We start from the raw sequence: 23271 nt of genomic DNA, 5'->3' as shown, positions 1-23271 counted from the left end.
GATGGTAGTCATATAAGAACTGATTTTTTTAAAAATTTTGTCACTGTTTGAAAATGCGAATTAAAATTAAAATTGAATTAAAAAATTTCGAGGTTTCTTAACATTCCCAAAGATTCTAATCGTACTACGGAATTTTTGTTTTTATGTGTTTGAAGACTGTCAAAAATTTGTTGTCACAAATGTTATGTGCTTTCTGTCAAATTTTGTACAGTTTCAGCTTTAATGGCAAATTCCAATCGGACTAAGCACACATGTTTTTGCACTGCTTTATATCTCATACCGGTTTAACAATCGACAGTTTATCAAAATGCCGGAACATAGTACCGTCGAATAATTTTTTAAATTATTTTCTGTTCGTGTAATTTCATGAAGCAGACGTGTGTAAGTTAGAGAATTCATGCCTTGAACGTAAAGCGAGAGAGAATCATGTGTGAAGCCATTTGGTGTGGCAAATATTATACATTTGTATAATTAATCAATTATTATTATGTCAATTGAATCGCATGCTGGCTATTACGCAAAAATTACCTTTTTCCCCCAGAGTATGGTTAACAGGAGAGTAATTAAAATATACGTGGGTGGGCGTGATTCGGATAATAATACGAATTGCGTGTGTAAATACGGGTTAGTTATTATATCTCAGTAGCATCGGACATGACCGCCTCGCGATCTGTTACGATATACAGGAAGTGAAATTCGTTTTCTTATTTTGACATACATTTCATCCTCGTGTTTGTAAGATCCTACCTTTGACGCGTCCCCGTAAGGAAAGAAATTGCCATAAATTTTTTTGAACTCCTCGACGCTGAGATGTCCGCTTGGACAGTCCTTCAAGAAGCCCTTGTACCATTCTTGAATCTCGGCATCTGGAGCAGGGGGGGAAGGTGGAATTGACAAGATATCAATAATGAGACGATATCGAAAATAAAACGAGGGCCGATCGTAGGACGAACGAAAATTTGCAAATTATCCAGCACGCGGTCTACGTTACCCGAGAATTCGGTGTTCTGTTTGAGGTCTTCCAGCACTTCAGGCTTCAGTTTGCTGTTTTGTTTCCCCATAGTCGATTCCCTCAAAGCCCGCCGAATGCCGCGGGTTCTCCGACTCCGTTTCTCCTAATACTTACAATCTAATCTAACTATCCTACGTGGGAAGTTGCTTTTTTTTTTTTTTCTTCTCTGCTTAGCAGCGGCGCGGCGTCTGGCCAACCCGCACCTGACGTCAGGTCTGTAAAGAGATTAGAAATTAGAAAACGCGCCGTACTCTCGAACTGATATTGATCGAGGATCGATTAGTCGCCGCGAGAGGCAAACTGTGACAGTATGATTTGAAAGAAGGCGTCGCGTATCGAACGAAACGTGGATGGATCAGAGCGGGACGTGAAACGTGAAACGTCGAGGTTCGTCAAAGCATACCAGAGATATTTTCCCCGCAGCGATTCCGATTTTCCGCGCACGTTCGTCACTACCCGTATTCATTTGTACCCGTGTTTGTTACCGGGGGCTGCAAAGCAGCGGGGCGTTAATTTAATCCCGTTAGCGAAGGCCTCGCCTCCCGTACGCGATACGAATTGACGTGCAATAAAACGGACAGGCAACCCTTCTCCCATCGCTTTTCGAGCCAATCGTCGGGGGTGCTTGGCGCAATTTTCAATACGCGCCGATTCATACGCGACCATACCGGGGAGTCTCTGTGACTCCCGGTATGTTGCTACCTACTCATCCATCCTCCCTCTCTCTCTCTCTCTCTCTCTCTCTCTCTCTCTCTTTCTCTTTCTCTTTCTCTTTCTCTTTCTCTTTCTCTTTCTCTTTCTCTTTCTCTTTCTCTTTCTCTCCCTCAATCGGCAAACGCAAATATACCGACACACATATTGCAGATTTTCACACAAGCCAACCACGCTGCATACCATTCGTACATTTTCAAATTCCATCCACATTACCTGGAACAGAAAGAAAATTATCGTTAAGGATCAACAACAATACGTTCAGAGCATAGTGTAATTTATTTTAGTGTTGTAATAATAATAATGACCTACATAAAAATTACGAGGTTCTTCCGAGACAGCAGCATGTGTTGAAGGTACACGATATAGAATTACCTAAATTATAACGAATACACCATATATACATATATTAATATATGTATAATATCTACTATGTATAAATACTTGTTCATGTATCAACATAATTTATACACGTATATTTGTATACTTTAAGCACCGTACGTACGTATTTACCCATGAATCGGTGTACACGCCGCGTATAAACGTGATTTACATGCAACCCTGTACAATTACATGAGTTTCGACGAAAGGTTTGTCGTTAATCCCGTAAACCGGGTGACTAGTATCAAATCGACTATCGCAGCACGCAATTGATTTATTTTCACATTGTTCCGTTATCGCAAGATGGCGTTTGATTTTCGTTACCGCGCGAACGTTTTCAAGCTTCCCTTACAGCCCTTAATACATTTCGTGCCCTATACCCCCAATATTCCGGATGCGGTTCCGCGCCGCAACGAGGAATTTTCATGGCTGCGCGAGAGGTAGAGCCGGAATTGCATTTGGTTATTAATTGAAAACTATCCGTTGCAGAGGGAGGCCTATCGACCGATCTCGTTAACGGGGGCAGCCTGCCATTTGTTGCGACCCGTCGGCGATCAGTTTTGATTGTTAATGCCGAGAATTATTCGTTACGTGGAGGGAAATTTATACCGCGCAGTTTCTATCCTGAGCGCAATTCCTGTGCACGCCTAGAGCAAATGGAAACTGTTACTCTGGAACGTTCTCGCCAAGGCGGTTCTTGTTCTTGTTCTTGGCTGTTGTTGTTGTTGTTGTTGTTGTTGTTTTAGTTATAACTCGAAAGTTGGGATCCTCTGTGCCGCGCGTAAGTTGAGGTCGTCGCAGACCTCTGAAGTAAAGGACTGATTCGCGAATCTCCGAGGAATGTATCCATGTCCCCGCCCGGCTTTACTTCCACCTGTTTTTATGCTTCCGAGTTCATGGAAGTAATCCAATATTCCGCAGTAACTCAACGATCATTGTTGCGCAACGCTATGGGAATATAATCATATGTATAATTGACGGTAGATTTTGAATTGTAATTTTCATAAAGCGTATTCTTTTAAAGTTTACGCGACGTAAGGAAATTCCAATATTTTTACGAATATTGCGATATCCTCAATACTTGCAGCCAAGTATTTGGCAACTGTTATTCCTCGCCGCAAATGTTACGAATTGAAAAGATAAAGTTACGGTGAAAATTTAAACAAACGAAACAAGGGCGTTGCCCCACATCCGAGGTAACAATATACGATTGTTTGTTCGAGCAAAATGAGGGAACTCGAATGGGTCCGAGGCTGCAGATTGTGGGGGTAGTTATAGAATGAGCCGACGCGTTTACGAGTTTCGACAATTAATTCGTTATACAATCGCCGTCACAATTCCCCTAACAAGTATAACTTTCGAGATTAAACGTCGCAGCGTCGCTTTGCTAAACGACGTCACGGAGATTTGAAAGACCCGACGTTTATCACGTACAATAATATAATAATGCGGTATAGTTTGTCGCGAGTGTAAATGGCAATGACAATAATCATTCTTGCATGCACTTGGAATTTCATTTATCGATGTAACGCAACTCGCGCATCGTGCGACGATGATAAACTATACGATTCAAACTATAATATACGATGTACGTACGTCTCGATGGACGATATAATAATATTATAGCGTGCATAGACTCATTGTACACGTTGTACATACGTACCTACGTACGTACGGTAGAATCAATTTGCACACCCATAATGTGTGTACGTATAAAAACTATACCTATGCGATCCTCGTTAGGTGTCTAACATATAATGTTACTATCTATTACAACACAGAGGTTTGATGTATTCCAATTTATCCTAAGAAACGTTACAGAGGTTATGTATGATGTATATATGATTATTTTCGCGTATTGCGTGTCACAATTACGATATATGTATATACACGTATACATATACATATAAATATACAGGTATGTATGCGTGCACGTGTCAGCCAACGCTGAGATAAAAATAAAAGCAGTTATTCGAGATTATTTTATCATACTTGTACAATAATACTCGGTAAATTTATTTCAATAATTATGACAATAATAATAATAATAATAATAATGAGGGTGAACAGCATATCTTTACACTTTTGCCTCGTAATCAGAACTCGAGTCACATTGGCGACCGCGGTGCAGATTATTATACATCAATTCAAGTGACGATACAGCACAATGAAATGAAATTTGAGTCAGGCATAATAATACAAGGAATTTCGTGTGAACGAATACCTCGTGGTATAAATATCCCGATGTACCAAAGGGGGAAGACATATGAAGAAATGAATATTAATAAAAAGAACAGGGTTTTGTCAAAACACAGTTCTCGTGATTAATGCTAATTTGCTAGTTTATGAAAAAGGTGAGACGAATTACTATCGGAATCTTTTCACCTTGGCGTAAAGTTCGTTAGAAAGACGATTTCGAAACAGTTTTGTGTTAAATGAAAAAAAAAAAAAAAAAAAAAAAAACTCGAAGGCGAGTTTCTCTGGATCGTTTATTATTTCATAACTTCGCGGTTGGAACGTGAAGAAGAAAACTTTTCCAAAAATTTTCACTTGCAGCAATAAAGCTTCAGGAATCAACGATTCGTTCGGTAACTCCTCGAAGAGTTACCCGCCATCTACGAAGAGCTGAATATGGGTATGGAGGATACCTACGGACTGACAATCAGTCAGCCGAATAAGCCCGACTCAGCGGTCGAGTCCGGACTACTCGGCAAGCAGAGCTTGCGATTAGCAAGTGAGAGGCGAAAGGGAAACGCGATTCAGTTGAGTGAGCTAAACAGGCGAAAGAGGGGAAATTTTTACGCCTAAGCCTAGACTTGCATCGCTTGCAATAGGCGGTAAACGCGGCAGGTTTAGTTGCGTGCTAACGAAAAGCTCCAGACGATTACGGAGGGGGGAGGAGGACAGGGGAGGGAGAGGATAAAGCCGAATCGGCTGTGCAGACAATTCGATTTAGGAGATAGTGGTGAAGTTACACGCGGGTAAATCCAGCAAGGGGGAATTTTATGCGAAGTAGAAAAATATTAAATATAGCAATAATGCACAATGAGTTACGGTCAGTTGTAATCGTTGTACACAGATTTAATTTTTTCGATATATGTATATATATATTCTTCCTTCAATTTTTTATTTATCTTGTTTTTTTTTTTTTACTTTTTGGTTTTTTTTTTCTCGAGAATTGACATCGTTTCGTTCCTCGTCGAGAGGATCGTCACCTTGCGCAACAAATTTTTATACCGTTTTACGTCAAATCAACGAACGAATGAGCGAAATGATCAAACGAAATATAAAGGCCTCGGTTGTTTAGCACGCGTTTCTTGTTACACGTAATATATAATACATACGTCTAGATGCAGGTATACAAAATATTAGATATCGCGTAGGTTACATCATATTCGTTGATTTCGTTGGTGTACTTTAATAAATAAATCTCAGCCTGCAGACATTATTAATCGATTCGCATGCGTGGGGTTTGGCAATAATCGCTTAAATTATACGGTGACAAAATTATGACATATATAATATGTACAACTTATGATGAGGAGATTCAACAAAACTCCGAACTTTTCGGCTATCACGGCCACTTTCCTTTTATTTTCATTTATTATACCGCCGTCTAATTACGCGTAAAGCAATTGGAAATATTTTCATTTCTGCATGTTACGTAAATCTTTCGTGAACATTCTATACAGATTGTCGATGCTTGACTTTCCGCCGCAGCAGTGGATTATACAGCGAGTGTTACTCGATGCCGGTTAATATTAATCTGATGCAATTTGTACCTATTTTAAGACATTACTAATTCGAGTGAGAAACAAAGAGGAACAATCGGCGAGAAATTATCACACGCTGTGAGGATATTTTTCTTTCCATTGTTTCCTTTACTGAAAGGTAGGTATAAGCTGCGAACGACGAATTAGTGGACCAATCAAAAACGCAAGGGTAAATGCTGGTGTTTCTGGTACAACAATAATTTATCGGTACATATGTAAGTTATATAATTTTAAGATAATATATGAATTGCAGGATCAGCTCCGCCGCGTTAAAATTTACTCTACGTACAGTAATAGTTGTATATAAGTAATTTACGTAACGTATGTTATATACAATATATATATATATTGTATACAGAAGTACCTAAAAGCGTACACAGAAAGAAAGTTGCGATTACAAGTTACAAGATAAGGTTATACGTAAGTATTGTAGAAATATATGGAAGGACGCGATGATGATATGTAGCTAATATACTAGATGTATGATTGATGAGATAGACGCCAGGTCCGTTTGGAGATTTTGCCTGGTGAAATCCGTTGAGAAGAAGGGAATCCAATTTCAGTGATTGCTCAAGTTAAAACTGTTACAGACTTCAGAAATAAAAGATATCCATCTATACGGTTGTAAGCAAAATTAATGTGTTCCCGCATTTTCGGGCAATCGGAAAAATACAAAAAATCTGTCTATTTTATCGACTTTTGCGATCATGGCAACAGGCAATTTTTCTCAGCGAATATACCAGGTCAATGACGATTCATAACGATCGATAAGCGATACCGTCGCGTCTCTCACAGTAGCAAAGTTTCGTCAGAAGTAGAGACTTTGTATCGTTTTATTCACTTTAGTTATTTGTTCTTGTTTTTGTTTCGATTTGTTTTTCTTTTTTTTTTTTTTTTTTTTTTGTTTTTATTATTTTTTCCTAATTAAGACATGCAATTGGTCGAATGCTATATCACTAATTTCGTAGACATTATATTGTAATAGTCTGCTTACGTTTCTTCACACTTCATTACAGACGGTATATATTATATAGAGGTATAAATACGAATCACTCTGCAGATGAGGCGTATCATTAAGTTACTACCTAACGTTTTAAGATTTGAAATTCCCCTTACGCCTATATCGCTAGATTTTGTGTACGTGTAGGTATATAGGTAAAAGTGATTAGCTAAGAATTTACGCAGGTAACCTTAAGCGCTATAGCGTGTAGAGGGATACTTTTTTGTCCAATATTTCTAATTGCTGGACACGACAAGAAAATTGGAAAATCGCGACTAGGAGAAAAATTAAAAAAAAAATAAATAATGCAACGCTTAGGTATCGGAATAAATTTGAATATTCGTTTTTCAGGAAACCACGGTTCAGATACCGCTTTGAGAGAACGTCGTGTACGCGCAGCTACCGCTGCATGTATCTAGTTTTTATTTTCTTTTTAATCTCTTTATTTCCATTTCGAGAGACGAATAACAAATTTGTATCCACGTTGATAATGAGTTAAATTACTCCAGTGCAAGCGAATGATTAAATTTCTCGAATTGCGTATCTTCACAATTCCGATAAATCATTGGAATGGCAAAGATGAGATTGATGAAAAGTAATAAGCAACGGGTATTGTGTTTCGCTTTTTCTTTATCTTTTTTTTTTTTCAACATTACTGCTTCAGCCGCGCGGCAACGTTTCAAACGTTTCAACGTTGCTTACGCATTACGTGTCAAAGAACAGCAGGCTTTGTATTTTTTTTTTTTTTTTTTCAACGTGGTTTCTTTTTTTATTTCGTTCGACCACGTTCTCTTGCAATCGCATCTTATACGTTATTTCCATATAATTATTATTGTTATTCGATGAGTAATTATACTGTAATATTTAATTACTGAATTAATTATTCATTTATCGCGTATTGTATCATATAATAATATATAAATGCTAGCCGGTGTGCAAATATCGTAAAAGTAAGTATATTACCTTTGCGTAATGTATGGTATATATATGTTCATATTATATCGTTATTATTGATATATCGGGTTGGATCTTAAAATTTAACTATATATAATATATTTATATATATGTATAACCAGAGATAAAAATGACAACGGTGTAATATGAACATTTATTGAAATATATATACATGTATATTCCATATAGGTATATATATATATCTGTTACAGCTCATACGTGTAGGTATGCATATGCATAGGCATATATACGTAGGTATATTGAAACCCTAATCAGCTGACATATTTCTTTCTTTCTTTCGTACAATAACAAATTTATTAATAACCTCGAGAAATCTTGAATCTAACAATCAGATAATATAAAGGGTTAGGAATTTTTTTAATAAATTTCTTTTCTGTTTTTTTGTTCGTTTTACTCAAGCGCGAGAAGCTTCTTGCTTGCCACCGAAATCGCAGGGTGTATACAATATAGAAATTTTGAGGGTATATTCCGCGCAAAATATTATACTTGTACAGAACGTGACGAGGCTGTTCGAATTCAACCAGGCATTTCTGTATAATCAAACCGACAAATTGCACCCCATGTATATGCATGTATATAAATATATACACGGTACGGAGGTATGACGAAGCCTGGCAGACGATTCTCTTTTAAAATAGCTCAACGTATACGTACGTGTAAGGTGGGATGTGTAGTATCGATCGGAATTTAATTCCGCGCGCATACTTCGCGAAGGTAATGGGAACAGAGCGTTGTTGGGTACGTGCACGTATCGTCGGAGGGGTCGATTTGGAATTAGTTTCGCTTCGTTTCATTTTTTCTTCATTTTCATCACTCGATCAATAGCCGTTCAAGCCGCAAATTCACCGTTTGCAAGCAATTATTTGTTCTCAATTTCTGCGCTCACCACCTCTTCTCGATCCGCGGCCGTGCTTGCGAAATACGATTTATCGATTTTCATGTTTTCCAAGACAGCTTTCTCGTTCCTCGTCTGTATCAGCGGAATATTTTCCACGAAATAAACCCTCGATTTAACGTCCCCGCTATTGTATAATTTATACTACTTATCTCCGCATACGCACGTCATATGTACGCTTACGGTTTCCGTTGGCAAATCTATAAATGGAATGTGCCACTCAATTCTCTTATATATTTATATAATTAATATATATTTGTGTGTGCGCGCGTTTGTGTACGTGTATATATGTATAATTTATAATTTATAATTTAAGATTAACTATGTATTATAACCGACTAAAATCGATGTAATTGTCAAAGCCTTATGATACAACGTGTGAACTCCGTTTTGTTTCGCCGGCATTATTTATTAGTTATATAACATATTATATATGCATGATGTGTGCGTGATCGTTTTACGTGCGTAAGCATGGTTCACGACAAATGCGATCCCCTATATATGTATAAAAGACGACTGGATTATCGGACCGTGCGGCGCGATTCATTTCTGTATATTTCTTCCATGGCACTTTCAATCAAGATAATACGACGTATGTATAATAGGTGTATTGCGAATAATCGACATATAGGTGTTGAGAATTATTCAGATTCAGAGTGTAATGTTATAACTGCAATTATCGCGAGCGCAGCCTGATACCGGTTGAATTTCCGTCCTCAGCGCGGAACGACGGTCAGACCTCTTTTTCTTCATATTTTCCGTTCAAGTTTCGATCGCGCATCCCAATCAAACGATTATTGAATCAAAAAATACGCGACTCTTTCCAGTACGCCCAGTCTGAATGACAGAAGAATAATGAAAACGTCCAAAGGAAAGAATGATATTTTTTGATCGGCAGTTTCTTGTTTGTTTGTTCTTTTCATTTTTTTTTTTTTTTTCCATTTTTAAAGATGAACGGACGAACGGAAGATTCATCCGGTTTCAGATAACGCGGAAAGAAAGCGCATTTCGCTCCAGATCTGACCGTTACGGTGTACGTACTGACATGTATCAAGATCAACGCCGCGTAACGAATGTAAATTAGTGTAGGTATATTCTGTATATAGCGTTTCATATGCGCTGTTATTGAAACGTGACCGTGTTTAGCAAATCAACATATTGTATATATGTATATATCTTATCTTGTTCCGGCGAATAGGGATTAAGGTGCCAGCATCTTTGAGAGTTCTTCGTCCTGCAGACAGCCCTTAAGGAATTCCTCTTGCGTCAGCTGTCCGTCGTTGTTCTCGTCCATTTTGGCAAAGATATTCTTCGCCCTCTCCTCAGCGCTGTCGGCTGGCCTGTTGCTCGAACATGCGCCGAGCATGTCGTAAATCGCCTGGAAACACAGGGTACAAGATAGTTTGCAACATTGTCAGCAACATATCGTAGGTCACGTTTCCTCTCGTTTGTGAATTCGTCGACCAAGTGTAACTTGTTACAAGCGGTAAGCCGGATTTGGAAATCGTTTCCCAATTAGTTTGGAGAAAGGAAGAAGGAGGGAAGAAAATATAAAAACAAAGTTGAACGCGTAAGCTCATATTTCATTTTTAGTCCAACTGTTTTTTCCCACCATTCGGCCAAAGCTTCATGGTTCAGATCCATCTTTCGTCGCGTCGATTAACACCAAACAACCAAAGAAAATCGAACAAGCTGTTGTAAGTTCATCCAATAAATACAAGAGGACTGCCTTACGATTTCCCCGCCTCTCCTCCGCACGTTCGATCGTAATGGGTAGTATGACGTCACGCTCGGGCCCCTTACTCTCGCACATTTCCCGACTAAGGATGAGCACGGGACGTCCGTCGAATCAGCCCTCACTTTCCGACTACTCGACACCCGTAAAGGGTCCTCAAAACTTACCAGCGTACTATAAACTGGAACCGCAGGGCTGACCAAACACAGGCTGTACTACTGGGAACGTCGAGTCCGCCCTCACTTTCAGTCCCCGTGAAAACAACACACTCCGCGAAACGTTGGCTAATTTCTCGCCAACCTAGCCTAATGTATGAGAGTTCTTACAGAGAACGGCGGAATGTTTTTAGAGGACGTTAACCCTCGGCAGTCTTTGCGTATAAGCGAGGATGGAAGGAAGCTCGGGGGTCCAATTTCCTAAAGTTCGTCCGGCATTTCGTACGGGCAAATTGGCTCCGGGTAGATTACCATAACCCATATCCAGGGGGTCAGCATTTGACAATGTCTGCGGCTAGTTGGTTGTTACAAATGGTCCAAAGTCTCGGCTCACTCGCGACCAATTAATGGTGTCAAGCTCCTCGCAGGGCTGACCGCGGCGCTTTGACGGACAGACGGCGAAAGGACGGTGATACCTGACAACGTTAAGTTACCTTCGGCTCCGGGCCGACAGTCTTCTCTTTCCCAATTACGAAAGGGCTCGCATCAACGATCAAAGACCTCCGAGAGTCGCGCGACGCTGGACGAAGAGGAAGCCAAGGACTCGACGACTGTCCGAAAAGACTCGCTGCCCACTGGCTGTCCTAGAATATGCCGAGGACGAATTGATTTTCTCGTCCAACGAGATTCCGTTTCCCTCTGGAATTTTCTAGAAACGAACAAAAATGGTTCGTTAAGCCCCGCAAGAGCGACGCGTGTCCCTCGGCGCCGAGGAAAACGAGCCCGGCGAACCAACGGAAACCGGAAACACTGCGGGGTGAGTTTTTTTCTTTTCATCTTCATCCCAACGGCAACACGCCATCCTAGAAATATTGTTACACAGGGTGAAATCATCCGTTTTGCCCTCCTTTTCTCATCTAGTAGTCGTCGCCATGGATGAAATACGCTTTACAGAGCTTTCACATTATACCAAATGACTAAGACTGCTGCGTCAATCAATATTATTGTAAAAACAGCCTAGTCTTGTTTCTGACTGTAAACTTGTAAACACGCATTGCTCGTTAGAGCATTTATCCTCATAATTTAATTTCGCTGCCTGTTCATTCCCTTAATTAGCTCACGAACCTGTTTATTTTCTCTGTAACGACGGTGTGGTTACGACATTTCAAACCTGCAACTGGATCGGTTGACCGTCATCCATTTTTATTCTTTTCCTCTAACTTGACCTTTACATTTCGAAAATTTTCACCTTTTCGAAGCTCAACTTCTATGAAAATCTGAAGACTTGATATATTCTCCGACAGAGTCACACAAATAAACTTGATCCCGCAACCATCCAGGTTAGGTACAAACGTTGACCGATATTTCTTATCATCCGTTGCCCGTTTTTGCCGGTAAGACGAATTAGTGACATCCTGCAGACTCGAATCGCGTTTGATCCGACCTTCGTGGAACTACCTACGATGAAAATTCATGGTAGAGTTGACGCAGGGGAAAAAAGCCCCTCGTACTTTGTCCGCGTCGAAGATCAGGAAGCACAAAGAACAGCCTTCTGATCGAAGATCCGAGCCTTTGCCCCGTTTTTCGCTTTCGCGAGCTTGCGACGAAGCAAAGACGCGAGGCGAGGCGGGTCGAGGTCACGACGAGCTTCGCCAAACGAGGTCCCAAAGTGCCGCAGCTCTGATTTGTCCGGATTTATAAGCGAAGGCTCTACAACCGCGAGCCTCGCTCCGTTAATTACTGTATTGTTCGCAGTCGGTGGTGCGGGGAGGGATAAAGAGGATCGACTCGGCCCCGATGCCGAGGCTGACTAGAGCTTTTTTCACCACCGCCAGACCTTCGATCAAACTCTCCTCCCTGACGGCGTTGCGAGCGAAACGTCGCCTTGATTTTTACGCGATGAAAACCGCCCTGTGAGTCACGCCGTTGGAAGTGATTACGCGTAGGTAGGTGTTCGATTTTTCTCAACTCGAGCTTTTTCGACACTTTTCAACCCGAACGTCTGTTTTTATTTCTTCATAACGTACAACCGTAATCGGAGTGTCGCCGCGGCTTGGAAAATTTATTATACTCCCAACAATGTCAGGCTAATGTGTTGAATTATAAGAAAAGTAAAATAGTGACAAGAGAATCTACTACGGCCGTATTTGAGCGCCCAGTTATTATTACGGTGTCGCATGTCGGGCACATCTAACCGATAAATAGTCAAGTAGCATTAGAGCCAGTTCAAATCGCACCGCTAATGGATGCTGATGACGAACCGTTGTTCCAATTACCCTCGTTAATCATACGATTATCCGAGCAGACTACACAATTATAGTCCTTCGACTCGTAATTCAATTATACTCGGAACGAACGAAATTACCATCGCGTTGTTGACCTTTAATCTTTAAATGCCGCTGACAACTGCTGGTGAATTATTTGCAAATTTTTCCTGTCTGACACGGGGGCGAAAATCAGAGTCTCTGCGCCCTTTTAAGTTCAATAAACAAGCGCCTTCGATACTTTCTACATACATTATATTCGCGAAACAATTGACTATATGATCAAATTTCGAAAAACGAGTCGACTCTCAAGATTATTGCGATACAGATAGACGCGTCCTTTCAACTTCTACAATGACATCAGTTCTAATGACCCTGCCTTAGCTTTTTAGGCCCAAGATAAGCCAAGGCGTCGCAAAGGGGGGCAAAAAATTTCTCCGCAGAATTAATCAGCGAGAAGATTAATCGGCGCTTCCCATTTCATCAAGGTGATAAATTTAGTGAGAGAGCTATAAAGGCTCTCTTCAACCCCGAATATAATTGAATACGATGAATAATCGTCAGTCGGACAAAATAGTACCTGTGACTCGGAGAAGTATCGCAAGAATTTATTGTAGTTGAAAATAAAAAAAAAAACCTTTTCTATTTAACGATATCTAGACGTGACCTCGTTACTGCAAAAGCGTTCGAATGATGAAACGCCTACAAACCGCGACGAGATTCACTTATTTATCAAGTACCACAAGCTAGAAATCTGTGATATTTAAAGAAACTTCTTTGCAAAACAACTATCCACTAATCGGAATTTTCGGAAGTTGTTGATAGCTGAGCTCTTATAGTTTTCAAATAGACGGTAGTTTCCTTTCGTTTTATTTTTCTGTAGCGTCGCGACGTAATATTGACGAAATCGAATGACTTCGATTAACTTCAGTTCCGTTCTTTCATACGTGTTATATTTAATGATTTTGTACTTCTAGCCTAGTTACATAAGGCTGTATCCGTATTCGTGTAGCGATTTCCCGATACTTTGCACGCGTCCCGGAAACCTGAAACTTTTTTGTTTCACCTAACCAGCTACGTGGCCCCGTCACTTTCCTCGAGTTCTTTGAAGTAATTAATTACAGCAAGTAGTTAGCGACTTGCTTCCATCAGAATTCCACGATCCGCAGGGCGTTGGGTAAAGTTATATTAGGGATATCGAAGTTTTGAACTCCGTTTTATTACAAGTCTTTGATCAAACTTTGCCAAAACGAATCAACAAATTGGTAATCAATTACGCAAAAGACCGTTGCAAGCTAAATTTTCAAGTATCTGCCGTACCTACAAAATATGCAAATCTTTGCCGATTCTTCTCTCGCCTTTTTTTCTTCTCTAATTAATTATACGCTTCTTCCTCCTCTCATTTAGCATCAGTGGCGTCTCGAGAACCGTATATAATTTCCCCGACGCGCCCACCGTCTGCAAGCCTGGAGAGTTTCCTCTGAATAAAACTTTTTCACATTTTCATCTCCGAACGTATACCTTGATCCAATTATTATTTCAGCCCGCTCGCGGGTTGCGAAATTATTATATACGCCCCGACAATAAACTTGCCGGACGCCTTCGCATATTCTTCATAATATTCAACTCTCTCGTTTTCATTCAACGCGATGAATTATCGGCGAAAGAATAACACAAAAACCGAAACGATGACTCCGTTTTTTTCTTTTTCTTTTTTCTTTTTAATTATTTAAACATTTTTTCCTCTTTCCTTTCACCGGTACGCTGACGTCAGCGCCACGTAGAGCGCGGTTGATACCGACGCGGTGATTTAGTCGAGTCCCTTGACCCAATTTCGCCGATGACAGCCCTCCGTCGCGGATTTAAAAGGCAAGGGGCGGCGAAGGCGGGAGGAAGGGAGGGCCGGGAACTTAGGGAGCAAGTTTCGGATCGGCTGATTTAATTATCCAAGTCAAATTATCAATTATGCCGAGATAGGCGATTCGTGATTGATTAGTTTGGAGGGAGAGAGAGAGAGAGAAGGTTCCGTGGTGTGTGTCAATTTTTTTGTATCAACTTCTGGGACTCGTACGAGAAACTGATTGCCTAAAGGAACGAGGCCGGAAGTTGAAGCGACTCCTAGGACACGACGTCGACGTCGTCCGGGCTGTAGAACTCTTCTCCCACTTATGATAAAAACATAATGAACGAAATTTCGTTACCTGCACAATCTTCGTCATCTCCTGGATGTCGATTACGCCATTTCCGTCCACGTCGTACATTCGAAAGGCCCATTTTAATTTCTCCTCGGGTGTCCCGCTAGATGTAACGTCTATCGCCAATAGGAATTCCTGGAACATATCAACAAAAACACGGGGTTCATTCGACGGATCAGAGCGAAGGGCTTATACTCGATTAATTAACTCTACGATATTCAAACTTACGCCCCCAATTTGAATTTACACAAATTCAGAGCACGGTGCCAATCTGGTACACCGGAAATTAACAATAATATCACCTCGATTCGTCTCGCTTCGTTTCCGTCTCGACGAAAACTCGACTTTTTCTTACTACCAGGCCTAACTTGTGATTCGTCTGATTTAACGTTGACGTGCACGATTTTTTTCTCAACACCTCTGTATTCTCAAAAATAAAGACGCTTTTACAGTTCGCAACACGTGGAACAAAATTAATATATACAATTGGATCTATTTAGATCTAGCTAGAAGCAAATTTTTTTCTTGTCTAATCTGATAAAACACCGTACAAATTCTCGATAAAAAATTATTACTCAATTGCATTCATCTTTTTACCATTCATTGGTCATTACAAATGGCTGTAATAGTTAAGCATAGTGACTTTCCTAAACAAATTTTTCAACATCAATCGATACGTATAATACATATATTTAAAAAAACGAAAAAGATTCTTACAACTAAAAAGAATGTTGAAAAGTTTCAAAAGATAAGATCAAGTGTCTTATTTGTGACTTTACCATTCCTGCCTGGCAAACCATAAAGTATATGTTGCAAGACCGAAGGAACTACCAGGACATCGAAATAGACTATTGAAAGCATCGGAGAGACCCCGAACTGCATTTTTAGTTAGGGTAGGGCTGACATTGAGAGATCCGTCGACGGACTATCCGAGGCAGAAGAATGGTTGAAATAAATTTAAGAGGGGAGTACAGCTCGGACGGTCTAAAGTCATACCTATTTTTAGAAGTTTATTTTTTTTTAATTTTTTTGTTTTTTTTTTGTTTTAAAGAAAATGAAAACACTCGGAACAATTTAAGTTTCATGACTTTATTATTTATAGTTTATAGTAAAAATTCTCTCATGTTCTTGAAACTACGAATAATAAAACTCTCAAGCTCGAATTGCTCCAATTGTTTCGTTTACTTGTAGAAAAAAAAAAAAAAAAAACTTCCAAATATAGGTATGAGCTTAGACCGTCTAAGCTGTATCCCCCCCACTCCTTGAGACCTAGGGTTCCTCGGTTGAAGTTTACAAAATTTGCCCGGCATTCGGTAAAACGCGGCATGAATACGTATACACTCAGATCCATACACTGGGTCGAACTAGGTCGGCCGACGCTTCAGGTAGATATACGAGAAAAGAAGGAGGAAGGAGGAACGAGGGTGAGAGGGAGGGAGAGGGAGAGAGGAGACTTTACCTCTTTACCGGTCCACGTGACCCCTGGAGGGTCTCTCTCCATATTGACCCTAAGGTTCGCGCCGCCACCCCCAGCGCAGGCCTCATTCAGATGCCACCCATGAAGATAGGGGAATTCTTTCCTACACGACTCGCCCTTGTAAGGAAGATTCATCGCCGCCGAGCGTTATTACCATTTTTCTCCAATTTTATCATCGTCGTTATTTCAATACGGGGGACAAGAACACAAAAAAACAAAAAACGGGAAGGAAAGAGGCGGAAGACGAAGAATATGCAGAACCTCTGCGTTATAAATGCCTACTCGCCGGGTGAGGAATATTAATGGTCACGGGGTTGAGCCGTCGCGATTCATGGGAGATGTACGTGCATATGGTAATGTAGGGGAAATATGCCAAAGCACTCGTAACACCGGGTCGCCTGCGGAGCTTCGACCGAACAGATCCATCCTCCGAAGCGTTAAAAAATTCAACCTATTTCCCACCATTTGGCCACCGTCAACGGCTCGGATATGTTTGTGAGAAGCCACTGATCATGGGACGCGACGTCCAGTTTTCATCGATGAGTTAATCAAGCTTGAGTTTCACCGCAGAGTGAATATCGCAGGTTCCGCAGCGATCAACACTGGGATTGACGAAATTCTCAATAATTCTCATTCAATTCCTGCATCTGTGATAGCTGCAGCTCGGAATGCTTCATATGCATAAACGTCCCATTAGAAAGATGAGAGCGGTGCATGAGCATGTCGTTCCAACTATTCAGCACAGCAATTTGGGTCGAGAGTAAGCGACTCCCATTTCTCGCAATGTGCAACGCGCAATAATTAATGATTCACGGAGGACAAGCAAGCCGACCTCGAGGCGCGTGCAACCTCCCGCAGCACGTCAACTCGGCTTGCAAGTCCAAGCGCAATTCGCATGCACCTTCCACTGCTCAATGTGCGATGCGACAGTTCCTCTTTCGTCGAGTCGATTGTGGAGTATTTCCGTTCTTCTTCGCCGCGTTGGTACACCTGGTTTTGCATTCTTTTCATCAATTTGACTCGATTCCCACCAAATTCTTTCATCCAGCGTTGTCGAAGCGAGTAACGTTAGCGCCTTTCCAGTACGATTCGCAAAAGGTGTTCTTAAACTTTGCGAGTGAAGACGGTATTCCGGCAACGTCGATTGCCTACGTCAGTATCATGTCTCATTACATACGGCAAGAAAAAGTAAATTAGGTAGTCGCTTGATGTAAGGAGACTCCTCGAGCTGTCGCCGGTTAGCGAAACATGATGCTTCGTTGTCGCTTCGCTCGTGCAGTAAATTTCCCGCGATTTTTTCACGTCGCTCCGTGTTAGTAACAATTTGTCTGGAACAGTTGTCGCGCACGGGCAAGCGCAAGGTCCCCGTTATAGGTAATACAAGTTTTGGGACCTCACATGCAAACACTGAGGACGTAATCGCTGGCAAAACTTTTAATGGCAAATTAATTCAGCAGATGATTGAATTGAGTCGGACTCGCCGGCGCGGAAGCTATATACCTAATCGAATCAAAGATCTGAGGAGGTTAATTTGGCTCCAGGTAGGAAGGATTAAGGGTCGTATCGCGTGTCGCGACCACGCCCTTACAACAGACCCTCGACACGAGGCCCATACCCAGCCGGAGCAGCCGCCTTCGAGCCCTTCGTTTCGCCAGATGTACCGCAGATATGCAGCAAGCAAACCTGTATGGATTTTATCATTACCTCCGACACGCGAGAGTTGCGTCTGAAGCTTGGATGAAGTCGGAGCGACGGTCGTCGATCAGGCCGTGCAGCAATGTTTTGTTTCGAACAATTTATTGATAACTTTCGGCCATTATCATTATTGAAATTTAATTTTCTTATCGTCATTGTTGTGGTTGAAGTTTATCTCATCGCAATAAAGAACGTATAGCCACTACGTCCTTACGTTGCTTCAAAACTGCAGCGCGTACGGATGCTGCAGGATTTAACGCGTCCGATTATTCACCAGCCTTTCGCTCCGCGAAGCAATGACGGCGGATTAGTGACAGGTAATTGTATTCCAAGGTACGTTGTAGCTTGTAGAATTCGAGTGTTGAGCTGCACACGGAGATTGGGATCAGAAGTTAAAGGTTTTCCTTGGGCAGGGCGTCGTCGCCGGCACTTTCAGCTCCCGGCGCGCACCGAAAGGGGGTTCCTATAGCGTTTCTTATCAGCTTACCGGCGAGCGAACAACCGCGTATATTTCGCGACGTGGCAGATTAAACACCCGAGATTTGTACTTCTTGCTCATTTTCGGGCAGAGCTGGCAGCTACGCCTGTAATAATCTTCGGCGAAAATCTCGACGTAAACTCGAGACGCTCGTTTTCCACGACCTTGGCTCGAGAGATTATTATAAACAATCGGATAGACAATGTGGCACGGCGTGTATACGCGGTTCGTTACCGCCTATCCGGGGATCCGTTCTCCTGATTAATTCCGTGTGCGCAGGACTCGCCGATCCGGACACTTCGGTTCCATTTCGATTCATGACCGCTCCTTTGCTCGAATATGTCCAAGACCAAGGTGGGCGTCTCTCTTGTGCAATCGCTTTACCTTCTCTCCTTGCGCTTCGTTGCCGTCAACTAGAATTATCGGTGAGTTCAAATTTTGCGTGCAAAAGATGAAGAATCCATGTTTGAATGATCGTGAGTCAACGGAACTGGGTTCTATTTTATCTGGCTAGCAGGGTATGCGAGAAGATAGGGGCAGTTCTCTTATTGGCACTTGCACTGCGAAAGTTGAGTGATTTGCCAGACCTGCCACGACGTTGTTTACTCACGGTTGACGGAACAAATACAGTAAGCCGATTTTCCCTCGTTCATTTGCACCGCGTACGCTTGCCTGCATCCGTACCGTTCCATTCCGATCCCGCGACAATCCGACTGTAAACACGATACATCACTACTAAGGAAGCCCGACTTGCCATCGATTTCCGATTAGAAACGCGAGTAACTCACGTGCAATTCACCGTAGGTTGAATCAATCTCGAGATAACGGTTTCTTGTTTGCCCGAATTATAATAAATTCGCCAGCGCGAATGAAAAAAATTTTTAAAATTGGGGTCGAAAGTTCAAGAAGATAAAGAAAAGGACAATCTTCACGGAAGGTGAACGTGCGAAGTGGGAATGAATCAATCTCTATATGATTGATTGTTCTTAATAGAAGCTGGAGGAGTGCGATATTCTAGCGATGCGGATATGCCGTGTGGAGAATTTCTTGTTTTCATACATCACGAATTCATATTCATGAGAAAAAGACGTCACGGATAAGCTTCTGATCCACTGTCGGTGAAACAATCCGAGAGACGACGTCGACAAATCAATTTTACTTCATATCGCCTTGACACTGCGCAGTATGCTGAAATAAATTAGTCGGCTAAGATCGATGGCACTTCATATCAGTCGCCGTTTTTCTTGATTTCTCATTCTAACTTTTCTTTCCAGGAGTGTCAGCTTTAGAAAAAAGAAATATATCTACATACATGTTGGTACTTTTTTTTCTAGAAAGCGACAACAAAGGTATCCTTGTGAGAACGAATGTTTGTCGACCGACATTTTTAAGAACAGTTATAACACACGTTCAGTAATTTGTCATCTGTCTCTTCCGCTAGGCCTTTCTGATCATTTTGTCTCTGTCGCGTGACAAGTGTAATGTGGGGTTCGTTTGCTATGACAAGAAAGATTTATTTTGCAGAAAGTTTAAGAAACAGAAAAATGAGGGTATACAAAAATTCATCTGCAGAGGTGCGTGTACCTTTATAATAAGGCTGTAATTCAATTTTTAATTGGCAAAATTTACAAATCATAAAAAGCTTCAAGTTAACAAGCTCAACTTCCGTTGTTCGCGAGAAATTCGTAAAATGGTTTGAAAAAGAGTAAAAAAAAAATTCATTGAAAAAACAAACTAACGTAACTGATTGGTTTAATACTTTCGTTTTAAAAACGAAAAACACTTTTCAAAGGTCAAGGTGATCCAACTATCGCATAACTCCAACCGAGCACCGTAAGTGTCAACTTCCGCGTGCTGCTGCTGATGCGGGTTAAAAATGGTACGAGAAGTTGAGTAACGGTTTGGTAGCAAATAAAGCGATTTTACCAGTATGATAAAAAAATAGAAAGCAAAAAAGAGTAATCATAAATCTGAGGCAGATAAAATTAAAAAAAAAAAAAAATTATGAGGTTCGCAACAGCAGGCAAGGAGGATCAGTCCAAAATATCAGCACGAAAACCCGTCAGCTCGGTAAGCTTATTGTTAGAAGGTCGTTGCGTGTTGAAAACTGTTGGCAATGAGTTGTAATTAACGATATCCATGAAAGGTTTGCTTTCAGTTTCACCGATAATATTATATCCGTTATCTCAAAGTTTTTCCGGCGCCGTTCGCACGTTAATCCGGAGTTAACGCTCACCCTGTTTAATAATCGCCCAGCGGCAGCTGAATCCGCAAGGATCCTCGCGATTTCAAGATAACCGCGCTCTAATGTCTTCTAGCAGAAATTTTGAGCCTATTTCACGGTTCTTAGTCCCGATTCGGGCGCCGCATAGACGATAAGGGGACGTGCGGTGGAAATTCGTGTCCCGGAATTCCGGGTTCATTACGATGAATGGGGCGAATCATCCCCGATTCTGTTACGAGCTCGAAACCTATTGGCTGGGGCGAAAGGCGGAGTAACGATTATCCGCAGTACATACCTTCCTTCGTATCCTGCATGCTTTACCCTATACATATATACCTATATGTATATCTATCCGTTCGAAAAATACGAGAGGAAATACGAGCTTTTCACCTAAAGTGTGCTTTTCTTTTTTTATACGGTGTATTCGGTTTCTGCTTTTTTATTCATTTTTCAGTAGTGAGAATATACCGCGGATTAAATAAAATATATACCTGAGGATGTTCTCCGTTTAGCTGCAGAGCTGGAGATACGTTTTCTCACTTCAGCCTCCCCTGGGCTTTCCTACAGCTTCCTGAACCGGAAATCAACGGTTCGAGTAATTTGCCCCGCTGTTACCGCTGCAGCATCGGCCCGACGATGTGAGGAACTTTTTTTATTATATCGCTATTGAGATATCCTTTCGAAACCTCTGTCCGTTCAACCGTTCGCACCGCTCCAGCTGTCGCTTATTGTTTCCGTCTGGACTGATTGTTGAATTCGTTGAACGAAAAAAATAGTTTTGCTTGCATTTGCACATCGATTTTTTCGACGCAGTAATTATAGATATCGAGGAAAGAAAAAGAGAGACAAAATTTGAAGGACCAACACACGAGCCATATTGGATGGACTGATTTATCCGGTAACGTAAAATTTCACGAACAAGGCAAGTGTACCAGTCATTGACACGTTTAGACCCAATCATTGACCGTTTTATTTTCCAAAATTATAAATCGACGGCGAAAATTGTCAATCTCTTGACGACTAAAACCAATCGCTAAATCGCTAGAGGGTTGAATGCTTCAAATAAATTTTTTTGGTAATCTTAGAACCAAGGTTCAAACGGATACGACCAAAAAAAGGTCAATAATTGGGCCAGGGTCAGTAACCGGTACACTCACCTTAAACGGGAAAAATGACACAGATCAGGCTGAAGTTCCCGATTGAAACGGAAAGCCCGATTTTCTGACGCGACGAGAGAGGTCTCATCTTGTAAAACGGTTTCTCTTAACTGCCGGGTGATGCCCTTAGAGATGAAAAAGTACAGAACAGTCCATCGTAATCCGGATAATGGCTGCTCCCGAGTAAACGATGCCTTCTCGGGGATACGACATAGCGACGCTGGTATAATACCGGCTACATGTAAGGCACCTACTTGGATTCCGCGCACTTTTAATCCCGTTGATACGGTGCTTGAATTACAATCGAATGGTACCTTTAACGCTGGAAAGCGACGGTACGGCGTGGCAGCAGACGTTTGAATTTTCCAGCATTTTATACCTACTAAAATAGACGGAAATAAAACTGGCGTGCGACGTATGGGCAGGTATAATGTAGAAGGAAAAATGTGTGCCACTGAAAGATTTCATCTCCTCGAGCGGATTCGCTGTTGATAATATTGTCCTCTTGCGAAATATACAATGCCCCCGTTAATATACAGATATAAAAACGGGTTTAATCGACCGTGACAGAAAAGTTTACGACGAGGGTGGTCGGGGATTGAAAGGAATGCGATAAAGATCTCACGAGGCACATTCCGTTTTCTGCACGAAACTGCACAGACTATAAAAGTTCCAACGTAGCAGGTTCGCACTTTTACGAGAACGTGCGTATTATTCCAAGATGCGGACGAGAGAACTTCGGACTCTCGTTACGAGACCTGAGTAAATCTTCGGCGGCAGGCACGACGTGTCTCGATTGTTTCCGGAAGTTCTGTTGCCTTGGTTTGGTTCACCGAATCCTCGTCGAACGACAAGGGATGCAGGAAGTTTAAGCTTCGAGATTTTCGTAAAAAACTTGAAAGAATCGGGGGGGGGGGGGGGGGGGGGGGGGGAGCAGAGGCGAGGACGGAAGTGAACGATACAAGTTGGTACAGACCTCTGTAGTGACGTCATACTGGCTAAGTGGAGGGAATCAAAGATACAGAGGATGGCGTTTTCTCCTTCCCTCCGATGATTCAATCATCAATTTTGTCCAGCTATATTTAGGCCATCTTTCTCGTCGAACTAACGACGTCTGCACGTGAAACGAATGGACGCGATGCCG

The 23271-nt window shown here is 41.5% G+C and overlaps 2 protein-coding genes across 7 annotated transcripts in view; both read right to left on the bottom strand.

Annotated features, from left to right (window-relative positions):
- Positions 1-23271, bottom strand: part of LOC124175298 (neurocalcin homolog) — a 108287-nt gene that overhangs the window by 4389 nt on the left and 80627 nt on the right. For 2 of the 3 annotated variants that reach the window (XM_046555383.1, XM_046555384.1), the window contains exons 2-3: positions 992-1227; positions 748-866 (exon numbers count right to left, since the gene is read on the bottom strand). In XM_046555383.1, the coding sequence (XP_046411339.1) occupies positions 748-866; positions 992-1061 (189 nt within the window). In that variant the 5' untranslated portion in view covers positions 1062-1227. Of the gene's footprint in view, positions 1-747; positions 867-991; positions 1228-23271 lie in introns of those variants that run through there. The other variant, XM_046555385.1, reaches the window with a different exon arrangement.
- LOC124175300 (neuronal calcium sensor 2) overlaps positions 6782-23271 on the bottom strand; it is a 97084-nt gene continuing 80594 nt past the window's right edge. For all 4 annotated transcript variants that reach the window (XM_046555390.1, XM_046555391.1, XM_046555392.1 and 1 more), the window contains 2 exons: positions 15103-15231; positions 6782-10125 (listed from right to left, as the gene is read on the bottom strand). In XM_046555390.1, the coding sequence (XP_046411346.1) occupies positions 9949-10125; positions 15103-15231 (306 nt within the window). In that variant the 3' untranslated portion in view covers positions 6782-9948. The remainder of the gene's footprint in view (positions 10126-15102; positions 15232-23271) is intronic.

Source organism: Neodiprion fabricii, chromosome 2 (genome assembly GCF_021155785.1).
Source record: "Neodiprion fabricii isolate iyNeoFabr1 chromosome 2, iyNeoFabr1.1, whole genome shotgun sequence".
Lineage (NCBI taxonomy): Eukaryota > Metazoa > Arthropoda > Insecta > Hymenoptera > Diprionidae > Neodiprion > Neodiprion fabricii.
The sequence above is the reverse complement of the archived record's forward strand: the minus strand, read 5'-3'. Positions and strand labels throughout refer to the sequence as shown.